General features: G+C 37.9%; 1 protein-coding gene across 3 annotated transcripts in view; it reads left to right on the top strand.

The window, feature by feature from the left end:
• Positions 1-19,834, top strand: part of TSPAN32 (tetraspanin 32) — a 43,725-nt gene that overhangs the window by 5,431 nt on the left and 18,460 nt on the right. For 2 of the 3 annotated variants that reach the window (XM_034416884.3, XM_034416885.3), the window contains exons 3-5: positions 1,852-1,949; positions 9,605-9,679; positions 17,558-17,659. In XM_034416884.3, the coding sequence (XP_034272775.2) occupies positions 1,852-1,949; positions 9,605-9,679; positions 17,558-17,659 (275 nt within the window). The remainder of the gene's footprint in view (positions 1-1,851; positions 1,950-9,604; positions 9,680-17,557; positions 17,660-19,834) is intronic. The other variant, XM_060687730.2, reaches the window with a different exon arrangement.

The raw sequence follows: 19,834 nt of genomic DNA, 5'->3' as shown, positions 1-19,834 counted from the left end.
ATTCAAGATTCAGTCTCTAATACTGGAGTACAAAATTAAAAGTACTTTATTTCACTGATGAGATAGGAGTTTTGTTCTATTTGGCATTTGTTTGTTTTAAAGATTGATCATGATCTAAATTTCTATGATTTACATTCCTTATATGGAATATATATATATAATTTATTTCAATTAGGTTCTGGCTTCAATTGGTTTAATCTTATATTGATCAGCTAATAAATTTCTTGATTGATGAACAAATGATAAATTTAATTGGTGGAGTTAGTTAAGATGTTAACTTTGACTGGGGAGGCCCATATTCCAAATACTCCCTCAACTTCAAAACACACAGAGTTTCTCTCGGTTCACTATACTCTCTCAATCCAAACTTAGCTTATAGAGAAGTTATTATAGATTATAAAATTAAGTTGATTTTCTCATATACTGCCTCAAGAGGAAAAGTAAGATATGAATTCAGTAAATACATATGGTGAGAATTCCTAAAATACATGACAGCTCTAAGAAGAGATAATTTTCAAGATAGAATACTTGTATGTAACTGAATTTTAAAACTGAATTTAAATAATTAAAAGATCAATAGGAATTTGTAATGATTTAGCCAGAGCATAGAACAACGCAAAGAAGTAGTGCAAGATCAGAAGACACAGAGAAACCTGGCCCATAGAATCGCCAAGAGTCAGATAGGGCTGAATGGATCATCATCATCATCATCATCATCATCATCATCATCATCATCAGTCTACAGAATCATATTGAGTCAAGAGGGCCCTTTTCCCCATCCAGTCCAACCTCCTAATTATAGTAACAAGGGCACTAAGCACAGAAAATAAAACAAAATAGAATGTAGACCTGAGAACTCAATCGTCCACCTGCAGAGAGAATGGAGAAAATCCCAATTTCCAAAATGAAGATCAAGTGTTCCATGTATCTTGATGGATGTTTAGTGTTCAGGGTTCTCCTCTGTTAAAGAACGGATTGCATAACACCAATTTCCCACAACACTAGAAAATCAATCTTAAAAAATTTCATCAGTAGCCTTATTTCTCACATGCTGGAACTTTATTATGAGAGCCACTGAGTGGCTAGCTTGGAAAGAAAAGCAAGATGTATCCATATAATACTTCTATTTACTAGTAGAATTCAACTCAGTTATCTTGGGAATTAATGTGTGAAACCAAGATACAAAGGTTGCTAGCTGCAAATTAGCATTGGTTATTACAAAGACATTTAAACAAATATGAATATCTGGCTGAACTTGGTTGATCTCAAAAACACAGTTATGTCAGATTTGCTTAGTTCTAGAATGGGAGACACTGGTATCAGGAAGTTGTAGGTCTGTAGATTAGACTGGAAAGTAAAAGAAAAAAACAGTGGCAAATCTCCTCTATTTCTTCACACTTGAAGTAGGACCCAGATCAGCGATATAGCTGTTACAAAGACATAATATCATCATTCAGTGTCAAGGCTCCCAAATGCCACTTAAAAACCCATGAACTCAGAAAGGAAGAAGGCAATAATTTCATCCCCAAGATTATGAAAGTCATTTACATCCTTTTACTACTGACAGCCAATCACCTCTTGGATATGTCTTAATTCTTGGCTACCATAAAGATTCTAATCTGGCCAATCCATATCTATGAGTCTTTTACCAAGTCCAGCTAAGGAGTCAAGCGGAGATCAGTGACCAAGTCCCAGTCAGAGGATCTTAACAATATTCTTGCCAAGAAAAAAAGAACATGGGCATGTCCATATATTTTTATTTTACTTACTCTGATGCTGCAGGATAGTTATCAGAAGAGACCTTAATATACAGAGTTTTGTATACCTTTTTCTGTATTAACTTCATTTCAGTTTCCTACATTGGGATGTGTCTGAGCATCATTCTGGCTATGGCTGCTTTGATGAGCATTGTTGCCACAATAAAAGAACTGGAAGGTGCTATGGCAGCTGTAAGTAGGCTCTGTTGTTGAATAATATAAACGTCAGTTAGATTTTTCTAAAAACTATTTTTGAAATATACCTGTATTTAAAGTGGGAATAACTTTCAAGGAAGATCCTAAGTGATTCCATCTTGGGATACTTTCTGGAAATTATTATAGATATCAAGATATGTTGGAAAGTGCCTGTGTGTGATATCTTGTACAATCTCTATTGCATAGAAAATAATGTACATGAAAATATATGTTAAAATCAATGTCATGCAACTGAAAGACATAACCAAATTAACATGGGAAGGATTTTTTCCCCTCACTGTTCCAAATCTATATTACCTAAAACAAAATCTTATCTAACTTCGTATGTTATTAGAAATTTACAAACTGGATACTAAAAATGGCTTCCTCTTAGCTTATGCTTTGCTTACAATAATGTTTTACAGTATGTAATGATAAATTATATTTCTATAAGGCAATAAATTATATTTCTGAGACTTGGTTCAATGTAAAGATGGTTCTTCAATAAATAGCAATAGCACTTATTTATTTTATTTTTATTTTATTAGTCATATTTCTATGCCGCCCACTCTCTGAGGACTCTGGGCGGCTTATACCAAAGACAGTATACTAAATAGCATATTGCCCCCTAACAATCTGGGTCCTCATTTTACCCACCTCGGAAGGATGGAAGGCTGAGTCAACCTTGAGCCGGTGAGATTTGATCCGCTGATCTGCTGAACTAGCAGTCAGCTGAAGTAGCTGCAGTACTGCACCCTAACCACTGCGCCACCTCGGCTCAATTAGACTTATTTACCACTTCATAGTGCTTTACAGCCCTCCCTAATTGGTTTACAGAGTCAGTATATTGCCCCCAACAATCTGAGTCCTCATTTTACCGACCTTGGAAGGATGGAGGGGTTGAGCCAGTCAGAATTGAATTCCTGGAGTGAGCAGTGAGTTAGCCTGTAGAACTGCATTCTAACCACTGCGTCACCACGGCTCATTCATTCAAGTTAAATAAATAATCTCCTATTCTGTTTCAGAATTGGTTTTAGAATTTGCCTGGATTTCCTGAAGCAAATTCTTCAGTTTCTCTAATCAAATCCACATACATATTATTATTATTTCCATTACACTCTAAACTAATCATGCCTGTTGTGGCCCCGCCCTCTGAGCCTATCTCATCGGAGGAAGAAGGCTCCGAACATGAGGGAGAGGAGTCAGCCAGGCCTCCCTCTCCAGACCCCTCCCCTCTGGCACTGTCTCAGGTGCCGGCCGAGGGAGAGGAGATTAGCCAGGAGCCAGGTGTCTTGGATGAGAGCGAGGAAGGAGAGCTGTCGTTCCCGGATGCACGCCAACGAAGGCGTGATAAACGGTTGCAGCAGTTAAGGAGGCGTGCTAGGGATTAGAACTGAGTCACTGGACCACACCCCAGAGACTATATAAGAGAGGGTGGTGGCTGGTAAAACTCTGTGACGAACAAAAACTAACTCTGGCTAGTCACTTGAACAACGTCTGAAGCTGCCGAAGGGATATTGTTTTGCTGGACTATTTGCAATGCGTATGTAATTTTATGTTATCTGTTGCAGTAAAGCTCTTGGCAGACGGTGCTTATATTGTTGCCAAGTTTGAGATAACGACCTGTGTGCGTGCCAAGTACTTTCTTAACCCTCGGCTGGCTGTGTTTGTGTGTGTGTGTAGACGGGGAAAGATCAATGCCCTTTATAAATATAGCATTATCACAAGCAATGTGTCTGATAGATGTGTTACCAGTGACGTTAGATAACACGAGAAATGCTTGCTATACATTTTCACACAATGCTAACCTGATAGCAGCTTTATGTTCAAGATCAATTAGGCCATGCTATTGGCACATGGATGCCCTTCTTGCAAAGCACATAAATCGAAGCTCTGCCCTATTATTTCAATACTCTATAAATAATTCACGCAAGCATGTGCAACAGGCCAGAGAAGATTTAGTATACCTCAATAATTTTCAGTATCTCTGTCATCCCAAACATCTCATTCCCTGTTGTTACTAGTCTTATTGTCTAGACTTGCCATGACATTGATATATGGTTCTGGGTCACACCAAATTACAAGGTGAAACAATCCTTTTGAGAGGATTATCTATATTGAGCCTTGGCAGCGCAGCAGAATAAAGCACTGTTAAGTAACATCAGCTGCCTGCAATTACTGCAAGTTCAAATCTCACCAGGCTCAAGGTTGACTCAGCCTTCCATCCTTTCGAGGTAGGTAAAAAGAGGACCTGGTTTGTGGGGGCAATAAGCTGACTTTGTATAAAAAAGAACACCGCTTGGGGGGGGCGAAAGCCCTATTAAGAAGGTATATACAAAAATATGAAGGCTATTGCTTAATGCATTGTAAGCCGCCCTGAGTCTCCGGAAAAGGGCGGCATATAAATCAAACCAATAAATAAATAATGAATAAATTGAGGGAAGATTTCCCCCTCCCCATATACTGCATTAGATTTGCTCACAAATTCAGAGGTATGTAATAATGAAGGAATTCATGCTGCTATTGATTATTTATTTTTGTTTTATTTTTAGTATGTGTGTGTGAGAGAGGATGGGGTTACTTGTCCAAGTCATAACCATGCCACATCCAGTTTGGTTTGGCACATTTTGTCCGGTATGCCATCAGCACAACCAAAACCCAAATGTACCCCAAACTTGACTACTTTATTCTGTGCAAGTTAGGATCTCTGATTTTGCAAGTTGATATATATGCTTGCCTGCATCCTACCAGCCAGAAGGTATATGCAGTGTACAGTACTGACACATTCATTCTTAGGTTGCTAGGAATTAACCATTTCCTAAATCTAGAGGAAACACATTGGCAAACTTCCTCTAGCAATTCATGTTAGAATCCTTAAGGTTTGGTAGAGCACTTCCAGTTCCTCCTAACAGCTTCATTCTAAAAAGCATCTATTATGAATATGTTTAGCATAACCAAAGAAGGCATCATTCCCTTGCTTTGTTACAAAGCCAAAGAATCAGAATTCACTATTATGATCTTGGATTTATGGAAGGCCTGTTGCCAAGAAACAGCTAATTACCCTGTTTTCCCCAAATAAGACACCCCTTGATAATAAGCCCAATTGGGCTTTTGAGCGCATGCGCTAAAATAAGCTTCCCCCTGAAAATAAGCCCTCCCCAAAAATATTTAAGCACAGAGCTGGAAATCAGGTAAGACGGCAAGAGGAGCCCCATCTTGTTCCACGTGCCCCAAAATAATAAGACCTCCCTGAAAATAAGTCTAAGCGCTTATTTCAGGGTTCAAAAAAATATAAGACAGGGTCTTATTTTCGGGGAAACATGATACTACTATTTTTAAGACTATTTTTAATTAAGACTATTAGTACTTCTGAACTATTCCGCACAAGTCTAACTCTGCGGGGACCTTATCAGGAGGTTACAGACGGGGCAAGATTGTCTTGTATTTGAAAGTACATCAAAATAACAGCTGCTCTGTGAAAGCTGTCGTTTGGGAAACGATTGAATCGTATGGATTTGCAATGTATTCTATTTTGTCCTTTAAATAATAATAATTTCTAATTTTTTTAAAAAATAGAAGAGATTTCTCCCATCTTTTGCTTCCAATCCTTCTGTGCCCTCTCTGTTACTGTCTGACTACTCTTAAGAAGTGTAGAGCCTGATTTTCCAATTCAGGAGAAACTGATTGAATTTCTACATTTAAGCAACAGCTAAACAATAATTTTTATGAAATGTTTTAATGTGGATTCCTGCATTGAGCAGATGGTTCAACTTGATGACCGAAATGGCCTTTTCCAATCCTATGATTCTTTACTTATACCAATATTAAATCCTTCCATAGCAACAGCAACAAGTTCTGGTTGGATTGAGGCATTCCTATCATGCATTGATATTTATTTTTCTGCAAGTCATCTTAGATATTGGACTGTATATTATAGTTCTTGTGTATCCGTTTTTGAAAAATGGCTACCTACGTAATTCAAAAGGAAACATTAAAGCTCATGTAATAAAGACTGAGTTGCAAATAAATGTACTTCTTAGTCTCACAAAGTAGGCAATGACAACTTATCTTAATGCCACTTTTTATATGTCAGCTTTATACAGGAATCAGTGGGCTAATTTATTTCAAGGAAGTGAATGGAACAATATTACATATATTCCAGTTATTATAAAAAAGTAAAGAACAACATACTGGCCTAATGAGCTGCAGTATAGGTAGAATCAAACTGTGCTTGGGACTTATTTTTTCCTGTCAAGGGATTAATTAGTGGTGATTTTGTAACAAGTCTGAGGACCAGTAATTATGAAAAGTAAAAGCTTCTTGCAAAAGAAAAGGTAAACATCTTGGTTTAGCTGACTTAGTATGCATGCTGAAAGTGTTTGCTTTATGTTGCAAAGAAAAACTAATCACCTGCAAAAGATCCATATACTGAATGTATTACTTTATATGATTCAGGTGAGATTAATATGCATATACAGTACCTGGAACCAATAGCTTTCCTAGCAACATCAACAGTTTTATGTCAGTAGAGTAGTGATCAGCATGATAATATTTGGTTTGGAAACTCATTTCTGAGTTTTGAAGATGACTCAGTTTGGCTCAGTCCAGTTGAAAGTGGGTGGTACAAAAACTGAGCGGGTGGCTGTATAAATTTGTTTAATAAATATAGCTATCAATGCTTTTGTGCAATAATACAATGAAAGCAGAACATCCTTCCAAACAAAATACAGTTAAAACTGGCAGAGGTTGGGGGCACAGCTCATGAACTCTAATGAGTTAGACATGCGTCAAGATGGTTTGAGGCCATGTCAGGCAGACTGTGTATATATTTAAGATTAATAAATCACGTCCGGGACTGATGAATTGATGTATTTACTTACTAACTTTATGTCAATGTGCTTCCAAAAGACTCATGGCAATCCACAATAAAAATCAAAATATGTCACTACAATTCAAATAAATCAACATAATTAATCAATGAATAAAGGCAAATATACATATCCCAGGATCCAATCTGGGTTGGTCACCAGGACCAGAGATTTAGTCCTCCAAATTTTCAGACTCATGCTTTGTCACATTCAGTTAAAAGAGAAGTTCCCTGAGGATGGGCTCCAGCACAAGTCTGAAAGCTTGGAGGGTCAAACCTCTGGTCCCAATGATCAACCCAGATTGGATCCTGCGTAATTAATCAAGCCCAATAGATTTACACATCAGTAATAAAATTAATAAAAGGGACATGGTGGCTCAGTGGCTAAGACACTGAGATTGTTGATCGAAAGGTTTGCAGTTCAGCGGTTCGAATCCTTGGTGCTGCGTAACGGGGTAAGCTCCCATTACTTGTTCCAGCTTCTGCCAACCTAGCAGTTCGAAAGCACATAAAAAATGCAAGTAGAAAAATAGGGACCACTTTTGGTGGGAAGGTAACAGTATTCTGTGCACCTTTGGCATTTAGTCATGCCAGCCACATGATCACGGAGACGTCTTCGGACAGCGCTGGCTCTTCGGCTTTGAAATGGAGATGAGCACCACCCCCTAGAGTCAGGAACGACTAGTTCATATGTACGAGGGGAACATTTACCTTTAATAAAATTAATATAAATAGGCCAGGGGTGGGTTCTAAATTTTTTTACTACCGGTTCTGTGGGCATGGCTTATTTTGTGGGTGTGGCTTGGAGGTCATGTGACTAGGTGGGCGTGGCTAGCTGGTCAGAGTCATTTCTGGAAGGTCCTCGCACTCACGACCAAGTCCTCGCACTTACGACCCAACTCATTTGTTTGCTTTTAAGACTGATCAGCTGTAGGACGGCCCTTTGAAGCCCCGCGGCAAGAGTTTAAACAGTTTTTTTCCCTCTAGTCATCAGCTGGGACTCAGGAGGCAGCAATAGATTGGGGGTGGGACCAAATAAAAGGTAAGAATAACGTGGGGGGGTGGGGGAGTGCGGGGGTGGGGGGGCGGGGGTGGGAGAACTGGTTCGGTGACGTCATATCATCACTGCTACCGGCTCGGCCGAACAGGACAGAACTGGGAGGAACCCACCACTGAAATAGGCATCCAATGACTAGAAGTCAGCAACTGTTTGTATTTCTGAGTAGCCCTATTATCAAAGTCTTCCTGAAGTTCAGGAGAAAAAGTGTTTTCTGGATTTTTGATAAGAGATTGTCCAAAGGATATCAGGGGAGAAAAAAGGCTCATTTCTCACATAGCCCCAAATCTCTTAAAGGGGAGGTACCTGCAATATGTCCACCCAAGGATGTAATGAGTATTTATTCAGAAAAATTCCAAGTCAGATTTCCAGATCATCATCTGATTTTATAGTTTAAATAAGAGAACTACAAATTGCAAAAAGTTTCCATTTTTGTTTTTGTGATGCTTACATTGCTTTAACAAAGATATTGCTGAAAAAGGGATTTTGAAATGTATTCTGGCAATGTAACGCACGTAAGTTTGTTGAATAGTAGATTGCTTCATCTCTGTGATCTCACAATTCATGACTCCAGCTGGTTATCATGGAAATTTAAATCAGACATTTTTTTAAATAAGCATTTCCTTTTTTGCATGCATGGACATGATCGTATAAACAAAATCTGGTCTGAACAAACTGGCCAAGTTCTGAAAAGGATTTTTAAGAGCTTGGCAGTCTGCAGGATTTTGCTCTGTTGGGTTTCCTACACAGAGATAATAATTTCATATTTATTCAATAAACTGCCCTGCTTTTCTTTCAATCGATTCCACAATTTTGTTCATTTTTATTTTGCCAATCTATTATACTAACCAAGTACATCACAAGAAACTAAAGTGACTGCTTTCTTTTATTCAGAAAATCATGACCTAACCCACTGAAATGGAGTCCTGCACAAAAACACTGAAATAAAAAATGAAGATTGTTCTGAGGAAGAAATATATAGGAAAGCACCTCGGAAGAACATGGCTAGAAATGATTTGTGGGGCCGAAAGCTATAACCGCTGCACTTCATTTAACTAAAAGCATTAGCTGATTAAAACTTGCATTCAGTGTCACTTTTACTGTCATTTTTGTCGTTTTTGTTCAGATACATGAACATCTAAGAAAAAAAATTTAAAAAGTAATATATGTCCTAATCATGTGTTGCTCACATTCCTTTTATGTTATCAGATTTCTGTTTGCTTTAATGTATAAAAAATAGAGAAAAGAAAAAAAACTGAAGACCGGTGCAAAGTTTTGACTTTCTGACACCAAAGAAGATCCAGATTCAAGTTCCTCTCCAGCCATGGAGGTTTTTTGGGTGACTGAGCTAATCACTCTCTTTTGGCCCAAGCCCAACCTAACAAAAGAACAAGGGAAACCTCAAGACAAAACAATACTTGCTCTCAAAATACACCCACTCACTCACAGGCAGGCAGGCAAATCCATTTGCTCTTAGAGGAAAAATTATGTCTCCGTGTCTTTCAATTTAAATCAATTAAATATGCTAGGTTTGAAATTAATTGAAGGAAATAGAAGAAATACTGTCTTTTATCAGTAAGTATTTTTGTTCTGTTATGGCTGTGAAGAACAACCTTTCTATTTCTTAAAATTTGTATATTAAAAGTATATATGCACTAGATAAGGTACTTGAAGTAGCAATGGCAGCGCTTACTAAGGAATTATTTTGATGTCCTTTTTTTATTGTAGTGTTTCTTCTGTTTTACTATGGTTTTCTGTGCTTCGGGAATAGCCACATATTGGACTGTCACCAACAGTACTGTGGTAAGTGAACAAAACGAAAAGATAAATAGTTAAATATTGCACCACACATCAACTGCCAAAATTGTTCCGCACTTTCAGATATACTAATTACAAGAGTTTCATTCATGTAAACTTAGAGCCATAAAACATTTCAAACCTCTCAAGTGTCTTCAAGCCCTTTTTGTTCGTTTCCAAGTCTCTGCAGCAAAGTCTACAAATTCGATAATTCTCAAATAAACATGCTTCTGAGATCTGCTGCATGGTATTATCCCATAGGAATATTTCACTGGAGCTTATAAGGATAATTGTAAGGCTAATTTTCTGAATTGTGCATGGCTTCAGTAGGATTGTTATGTGAAAAGGCAGAATATAAATCATAGGAATGAAGAGAAAGGGCAGTTATACAGCAATTCTCCTCAGGTTTTTTATGCTGTTCCTGGTTTGGCTAGTTGAGGGAGTGCTGGTCACCTCAGGAAAGGTTCTCTGAATTGTGAGGCCAGGAGTGATAAGGATACTTTCATGATAGCTCAAAAATGTTTCTAAGATTTAGGGAGTGAGAAATCATACTTCTGTGAAAGTGTTTCTACATGGAAAGAGTTCTAGAATTGGAAAGATTTGGAGCAAAGCCAGAAAGGACAGAAACTACAAGTAGGCCTTGAGATATGACCACAATTGGGTCCCAAATTTTTGTTGCTAAGCGAGACATTTTTAAAGTAAGTTTTCCCCCCTTTTACAACTTTTCTTGCCACGGTTGTTAACTGAATCACTGCAGTTGTTGAGTAACACGGTTGTTAAGTGAATCTGGGTCCCTCGTTGACTGCTTGTCAGAAGGTTGCAAAAGGGGATCATATGACCCTGGGACATTAGATCCAGTAAGCAAACTGATCTAATGAAGAAGCTATCCCTTAACAACTGAAAAAATTATCAAAGGGATAGCTACATACAAATTCAACGATTCTTGAGAAAAGTCTCGCTATAGCTGTAAAGGAAAGAAAATCTCAGTCTGGATCTTTCACTCCAGCACCCAATCCTTTAGACCAGCGTTTCTCAACCTTGACCGCTTGAAATTGTGTGGTCTTCAACTCCCAGAATTCCCCAGCCAGCCATACCTGGCCAAGGTTGAGATACACAGCTTTCCCTACTATCCAAACTAGAAATTATGGCTGTGAAATGCAAATGTGTATATGGTATAAGAGCCTGCAGTTAGTTTAGATTACTTTGCTTAGGGAAGTGAGCCATGTGGCATGAGATTCTTCAGAGGTTGTTCTTTTCATTCATCAGCATAGTATTGATGACAAAAGAATATTTTGTGAGCTGCCTTGGCATGCAGTATTTTGATGAGAGAGCAGAGCTGATATAAACCCATCCAGTTTACTATATTAAAAGGCCCCCAGAATAGGATTTTAGTTTGCTGTGTCTGACTGACACCAGGTTGGAGAAATCTGACTTGATATATGCTTTTGAGGATTGTCTGCCATTGCTCATTTGTTGTACGACTACTGGAAGACTTGCACTGTGAAACAATTGGATTTGATTCCAATGACAGTCCAGACTGAAAACACATGAGTTGCTGTATTTTAAAAACACATGGCATTGCTCTTTTAAAGCCAAGGAAAGAGGCAATCTGCCATTCTAGCTAATAACCATCTTTCATAGATGTTAATGTGTGGTGTTCTTTTGGAACTCTTAGCTGAGGTTTTAATTATGTGTACTCTTAATATAAAAGCGCCTCTTGTCATTACCTACATAAGAGATACAAAAAAATATTGCATCCCATGCTTCCCCCAACATCCAGCCTTCAAAGTCAGAAAGGCTTTAAAACTGATTTTTTTAAAAAATATTAATTGTCTGGGAGAAAATAGATGTTAGCTCCACCAATTGATAGAATATGGCCCTTTATGCACAGTGCAAGGTTTGCCACCGGTCCTTGAGCATCCAAAGTTGTGGCGCCTTGATTTCAATACATTGTAGAGTGGAATAGATTACATTATGTAGCATCTTTCATTCTCAAACAGAACTTACTGGTGATAACAAAAACATTATTAACAAAAAAAACCAACATCCCAGTTGGCCAAAGAAAAAAACATTACAAACATTATGTTAACTTAAGCAGCCCTGATGAATTAAGCTGTAGACTACAAGTAGTCCTTAACTTATGACCACAACTGAGCAAATTTACTGTTGCTAAGTGAGACATTTGTTAAGTGCCGTCGGCCAAACAATGTCGACTGGCGGCCCCCAGAGGGAGAGCCTTCTCTTTGGGGGCACCTACTATCTGGAATGAGCTCCCCCCGGAGATACGGAGGATCTCGGATCTGCGCACCTTCCACCGCGCTCTTAAGACCTTTTTATTCCATCAGGCTGGCCTGGCCTAATCTTTTCCCTTTTTTTCCTTTTTAAAATGTAAATTTTAATCTGTTTTAAATTATTGGGGTGTTTTAAATCTGTCTTGGGCCAAATTATTTAATTCGGCTTTACATTGCTTTTAAATTTTGTATTTATGTGTTTTATCTTGTGGCTGTTCACCACCCTGAGTTCTTCGGGAGTAGGCGGTATATAAATCAAATAAAATGAGGGGGGGAAATGGAAAAAGTGTGTTTTGCCCCATTTTACAACTTTTCTTGCCACAATTGTTAAGTGAATCACTGCGGTTGTTAAATCACTTCACACTTGTGAAGTGGATCTGGGTTTCCTCATTGACTTTGCTTGTCAGAAGGTTGCAAAAGGTGTTCACATTTATGACACTGCAACTGTCATAAATGTGAGTCAGTTGTCAAGCATCCAAAGGTAAATCACATGATCATGGGGATGCTGCAACAGTCATACCTGTAAAAAATGGTTATAAGTCACTTTTTTCAGTGCTGTTGTCACTTCAAATGGTCATTAAGTGAGCTGTTGTAAGTCGAAGACTGGCTGTATATAGCTGTATGGCCTAGCACAGTGTTTCTTAACCTTAAGAGCAGGGACAGGTTTCAAAACCTGTCGCTATTAGTTTGCTCATGGACGGATGCGCGCTTGTGCGCACGTGTGAAGCTTCTGTGCATGCACAGAAGTGTCCGGGCGGATGGGCAGAGCCTCCCACCACTGCTACCGGTAGCATCCCACCACTGCTTAAGAGCTGTGGTGGCACAGTGGTTAGAATGCAGTACTGGCAGGCTACTTCTGCTGACTGCTGGCTGCAGTTTGGCAGTTCGATTTTCACCAGACTCAAGGTTGACACAGCCTTCCATCCTTCCCATCAGGACCCAGATTGTTGGGGGAAATATGCTGACTCTGTAAACCACTTAGAGAGGGTTGTAAAGCACTGTGAAGCGATATATAAGTCTAAGTGCTATTGTTTAGCAACTTTAAGGTTTGAGGACATCAATACTGGCTGCTGAATTCTGGGAGTTGAAGTCCACATATCTTAAAGTTGAAAAACACTGATCTTGCAATTTCATGCAGAAGAGCCAAGGTGCAGTCTTTGACTTTGTCAACTAGAACCGGATAAACCTCTGCTGAAAGATTGGAGAATGATTGCTAGTCAATGCTGCCAATGCAGCACTAGAGAAATGAATGGTCTGATTCAATGTGAACCAATTCCCTATCTTCTTCATCTGTGTTCCTTTACTAAGGAAGGGATATCATCATGATACCCCATTGAATTCAGAATCCAGTTTTGGTCCATGGAATGAAAATCAGTAGCAAGGGAATAGTTCTGTAAATATAACAATAGATGAAGCTTTTAAAATTACTGTGTATACAGTATACATTTAATAGAACTGCAGAAAAGAATAAGGAAAGGGTACAGTATTCATACAGAATATGTGAGAGGGTAATTTTGTGTACTATTTTTTTTTCTTTTAAAATTCTGACAAATACATTTTCTGAAAACTAATTAATTACTTTAATGGAACCAAAATTTCAGTTTCCAAGCAATCCCATGCGTATTTTCATAAAATCAAGAGGCATTCTACTGAGTGTTGATCCAGGAAATTGCGCCTAAAGGGAAAACTTTATTTTAAATTAATTATGAACACTTAACTTTTAAACCATCTATGAAACTGTCATATAACATCCTTAAGGATAAAAGTATTCTAAAAGAATTTCCAGAATAAATGTGGTATTAATTTGCTGCAACGAAACAAAGAAACGTTTGCCATTTTAGCACATTTATTACTGCACAAACCTTTTTCATCCAGAGTTTTGCTCAATGCACCATTGACTCCCTTCCGCCTTTGGGATGTTACTTCAGGAGAAATCAAAGAAATATAAATAATGCAGACTACATAATAAATAATGTACCAAAATCGCACATGTAATTGAAAGCAATTGAAAGAGAACTTTCTGTCTTTCACTTCTCATCCTTGTAGTCAAGGGACACTGATTTGTGTACTTCTCATTTAGCTACCTTAGAAATTAAGTACTTCCGTTATGCCACACAAAGTATAATTTGGAAGACAGTAGTTTTGAAATTATATTCAGCTAAAACAGAACAGAACAAAACAATTTCAGGATTTACTTTGTTTTTCAAAGAAATCTGAATGTCCTCCAACAAGTGTTTACTATAAATTAACATTCAAGAATACATTTATTTATTCAACTTGTACTTTATACTGCCCATGTCGCCCGGAAGTGATGCTAGGCAGCTTACAATCATTAGAAACCATTAAAAAACATTAAATAATAACATTAAATTAATTTAAAATTGACGAAGATTGTAAGAATGGGAACAAGATGCACATGGGAAGGAGGGAGGGTCTTATCTAATCCATTAATCATGAGAATGATGCGGCCCCATTGAGACCCTAAGCCAATTGGCAGAACCAAGTCTTCAGGTCCTTTTGGAGGGCCAAAATATATGAACTGGTAGACCTGAACTAAAGAACTCCTTAATTCATCCCAATTGTGTCCTTTTCTGGACTGGGAAACCATTTGGATTACTGCAATGCATTGTAATTGGGGTTGCCTTTGAAGCCACTCAAAGTTACACGGGTCCAGAATGTTTCATGTTGGACATTCCTAGGTTCCCCTTTTTTGCACCCTGTTGCATGAGCTGCAACAGGGTGTAAAAGCTTCTTTTGGGGTATGATTCAAGGTTTATCTCCTTTAAAGTACTCAATGGCACAGGACCAAATTATCTCTCTGAGGGTATCTGCCCATTCCACTAAAGAAGATAGGGTAGACATGCTCCAGGTCTCTTCCCTTAAACATTGCTACCACAGGAGTCCTTGGAAATGTTCCTTTCCTGTTGCAGTCCTTGCCTCATGGATCACATTCTCCCTTAATATCTGGTAAGTCCCCCAACCTTTTATGCTTCTGGAGAGCACTTAAAACCCACTGTTCCCGCAAATACTGGGATAGTATGAGGTCACAGCAGGATAAGAATGCTGTGGGTTCATCAAGGAAGGGTGGTTGTGGTGCCAGGTTTTTCTGGTTTGGGTTTTGTTGTCCTTTTTGCATTTATAGCTGTAAATATAGCTGTAAAGAGTCTTGGTGGCACAGCAGACTAAAGCAGTGTAAAGTAACACCAGCTGCTTGCAATTACTGCAAGTTCAAATCTCACCAGGCTCAAGGTTGACTCAGCCTTCCATCCTTTCTAAGGTGGGTAAAATGAGGACCCGGATTGTGGGGGCAATAAGCTGACTTTGTATAAAAAAGAACACCGCTTGGGGGCCTCCGAAAGCCCTACTAAGCAGGTATACACAAAAGTATGAAGGCTATTGCTTAATGCACTGAAGCCACCCTGAGTCTCCGGAAAAGGGTGGCATATAAATCAAACCAATAAATAAATAAATAAATAAATAAATAAATAAATAAATAAAGAAAGAAAGAAAGAAAGAAAGAAAGAAAGAAAGACAGACAGACAGACAGACAGACAGACAGACAGATGATGAATGAATGAATGTTTATATTCAGCACCCAGATCATTCCCACAAAAGTTACACAATTTGCTACTAACATTTGTTGCATATTGAGTTATAATGTTGTTGTGGGTGGAGGGGGAGGTTGTTGTCAGTTTAAATGTAGACGTTAAACTTGATTTCACGATAATCAGTTTACTTCCACAATTTAAAAAACAGCTTGTTTTTTATTTCCTATCTGAGCTTTGGTTAGCCGCTCCAGTAATTATTCAGTTACATTTTAATTGTTTCCACTATACTGTTACATTTTATTGAACCTGAAAATATTTTTAGGTAAACCACTTCGTTACTTTTTTGAATGAAAAGTGGTATATACCACACATAATTAAATATAATTTTAAAATCGGCAGAAAACAACTTACAAACCAAACTATTGAACAAATTTGCACAACATTTAGATATTCATTTTAAAAGGTACTTCGCAAGCCCTTTTATAGGGACACTTTACAATTCCTGCAAATAGAGAGAGAGGATAATGCAGGGATATGAACTGATAAACTAGGCAATAGAATCTTACACAGTGTTTTATCCATATATTTTAGTTGTTCAGTTCTGTGCAAGAAAAAGAATTCGTTTATTGCTATTGGTTTGTATACAGTACATATAGTAAATATATACAGTAAAAAAGTAGCCTCCCCTATATTTTTAAACTCTTTTTGGAGTGATGTCATGCACAGCTCCACAAAATGGATTTGCTTTAAAACAAAAAAAATTAAATCTCACTGAAGTCAATAAAGATACATTTATTTTAATGACCTTTGATTAGTCCTTTATTGGACCTTTCCTCAGTTTTAATGCACTTTTTATTGAATAATGTTCAACCGATCAGCCAACCCTAACTAACATCGAGCTCATAAAATATTCTAAACTTTCCATATCCCAGGCTATTTTAGCAAAGTGTGCATGTGCTTTTTTTTTTATTAATTGCCTTTCTATATTTAAAAGGCAATAATCTTGAAAATAAGCCCTGTGTGGGCGATCATAAATAATACCCCTCCCCCGCAAAATTTCATCAAGCTGTCAGAATTGCTAGTTATATAATTGTCCACTGAATCCCATATTCATTAAGTTTGAGAAAACAAACAAGGTATAGTTGCCTAAAACTGAGAAATAAACTACGTTGGGATGCAAGTATGGCTGTGCAAACATCCGGTGTGCAAACTGTATGTGGCACAGAACCACCACTTTCATATTTATGTAGAATTTGAAATGGATATTTCTCAATGGAAAAAGTTGCAATGTATTTCAGAGTAGGAAGAACAGGAAAAAGACAAAGCCAACAGCAGCAATGCTTGGTGGCTAAGAGGAAGTACAAGAAGACAAACCCTGGAAAGATCAAGGATAGGGTTGGATTTGCTGCTCTTAAATTCAAGGGGAGCAGGGGCAGGTGGCAACCTAATAGCCTCCCACTGACCCGTTCGCTCCCACAGAGAGGGACCCCTCAGGGTACCATTGGCCAAATTATGTCAGCTGGCGACACCCAGGGAAAGAGCCTTCTCTGTGGGAGCCCCTGCCCTTTGGAACGAACTGCCCCCGGAAATATGCACAATCTCTGGCCTCCAAGTTTTTCGCTGTGCCCTCAAGACCCTGCTCTTCTGACAGGCAGGGCTATCTGTGTAATGGAGTTTTAAATTTGGAGTTTTTAAATTTTTGGGTTTTTAATGAATTTCAGCTGCAAATGTAAAAATTTTAATAATTTTTAAATTTAATTATGATGTTTGTATTGTGTTTTTACTTGGCTGTGCCCCGCCCCGAGTCCTTTGGAAGAGGGGCTGTATAGAAATAAAATTATCTTATCTTATCTTATCTTACCTTATCTAAGGGAGATGAAAAAAGGAAGGTGCTACAAATATAAGGAGAGATGGGTGAATTTCCTTGGATTCGAGTATGGTGTATCCAGTCCCCATGCACAAAAACATGCAAATGCATACCAACAACATTTATTTTGCCAAATTATTGACATTCACAAATTGTGATGCTAATGTCATCTGTGTAGGTGGAAAACGCCATGATTGACGTATATGATGTTGTTTATGAAGATGTGAGAAATAACATTTCCAGCACCAGAAGACAGGAGCTATATTCCATTCACAAGATGGTAAGTTGCTGGTGGTTTTGGAATAGGTTAGCTTTGCCCCAGCTTAGTTCACTTTTTACTCTTTCTCTTTCATCCCAGACCTGCCAGTTGGGGTAGCCAATGGACAATTTATCAGTGGCAGTTCAATAAAGAAAACCTCTGGTTGAGACATTTTGAACAAAACCAGTTCCAATGGCCATATCCAATGTTTTATTTCAGCGGAATTTATTTCACATTTTGAATAATACGAAACTAATCATGTTTTGGGAATAATCTGATGCAAGATAAATACATTTCTGCCACTGATTTAAATGGAGAAAGTTGGATTGCTTTCTGTAAGAGACTTGAAGAGTCTTGAAAATATTAATTCCTTGGAGTTATTTCTCTTTATTTCAGAGAATGGGAAAAAGGAAAAGAAAAACCATACAAATAAATATAAAATATAGTGTCATGTTTAAAAAGAAAATAGTCCAGAAGCTTGGGAGAATACAACACCATCCTTGTCACAAAAGAAGAATTCTGGCACAGGCAAATCTCTATTTCAAAGTGATCAGCTTTGGCATAAACATGCCACTTTTTGTAACAGTGGCAAGTCTTTTAGTTCTTCTCAATGGCTTGCTGGGGAAAATAGATTAGCAGCTGGAACAATAATGGGTATAGCAAACATCAATAATTTCATTGAACTGAAGAGATAACTATATTTTGTTTCCTACACAATTAATTCAAATTTATGTTGGCCTTTCTCTGGTGCTTCATTTGGAATTGCTTTCACCTCTTTGAGCCTTGAGAAAAGAATTATTTTGCTTAGTCATTAACACACTAATTCCTACTTTTCCCATACTGTTACATGTGCAGCAGGGGTGAAATCTACTTACCTTCCCACCAGTTCGGAAGTGCATGCGCTGCATGGACCCTCTGCGCATGCACAGAGGGTAAAAAACAGGTTACTTCCTGGTTAAAACCAGGAAGTAACGACGACCAGGTGGGTGGGCGGAGCCTCACACTGCTGTCGCTACCAGTTCTCTGAACCACCTGCCGCCATCGCTACCAGTTCAGCTGAACCGGTCCGAACCGGTAGCATTTCACCCCTGATGTGCAGCATATTTCTAAATGAGGAAAATGTTTGCCCTACTAAGGAATCTACAATAGAAGCTAACTAACAAAACAAAGTGGAAGGAAGATGTAACATGCTGTAACTGAATGACATCTGCAACTCAGCGTAGTAATTCTGAATGAGAGGGTAGCTAATGAATGAGGCATGAAAAATAACAGTATTCTGAATAGATGAAAAATACTGCAAGATAAAGAAAACATTTGTGGGAGGAGAGATATATACAAGTCCTCTACAAAAGATGACTAAATGAAATATTTTCCTGTCAGATTGTTTTTAAAAAATATCTAATAAGGACCATAAGAAATATGTTTCTTATACTTAACAGTTCTTGCCTCCCTTCTGTACAAAATTCACTTTTTTTAGAACTCAAAATTCATAGCTGTATTTTATGTTTATAATCACATGGTTATCGTTGTATTCAGAAATAGCTGCAAATCCCAGATTCTCTCATGAGCTTTGGCAACACATTTCTGAAACAGTGAAAACAGATTTTTTTTATATAGTTAAGGAACTTACAAAATATAAATGGAGTTTGTTTCCAAACTTGCCGGGAACCAGAAAATATAGTTTTATGAAGGCCCTTCTCTGCTGCTTTTAATCTCTGTGAAATCTGGGAACAATCTAAAAGCAATTATCAGATCACTGGGCTAATTAATGAAAGGCAATCATAGAAAACTATCACACGTGTCTACTCAGAGTCCTACTAAAGTCTGTAAGAAATGCAGCCCTGAACTAAAAATAAGATAAATCTCGTTCTCCTCTTCGGTGAAAAGTGAAAAAAGCTTTATTGAATTAAATAAATTAAAAATTAAAAGGTTGCATTAAATAATCATAATGACCTAAATACAGTTAATCTGTTTCTATGCCTAAGAGAGATCAGAAGTCTTACCAGGCCTCTGTGTGTGTGTGTGTCTGGAGATAAAGCATGTTGCCTTTTTGTGGAGAAATGAGGGAGAGCTTTTGTAAACACTTTCTATGTCCTGCTGTCCTGCAACTAACAATATTTGCATAGCATGTTAAGGCCAAATATCAGCCTAAGATGTCTATTTAGATATTTATATTTTCACATAATCAAGGTACTG

The sequence above is a fragment of the Pantherophis guttatus genome, chromosome 1 (genome assembly GCF_059756535.1).
Source record: "Pantherophis guttatus breed Tessera chromosome 1, ASM5975653v1, whole genome shotgun sequence".
NCBI classification, from domain to species: Eukaryota; Metazoa; Chordata; class Lepidosauria; order Squamata; family Colubridae; genus Pantherophis; species Pantherophis guttatus.
Note: the sequence above shows the minus strand (reverse complement) of the source record. Positions and strands in the feature narration are given on the sequence as shown.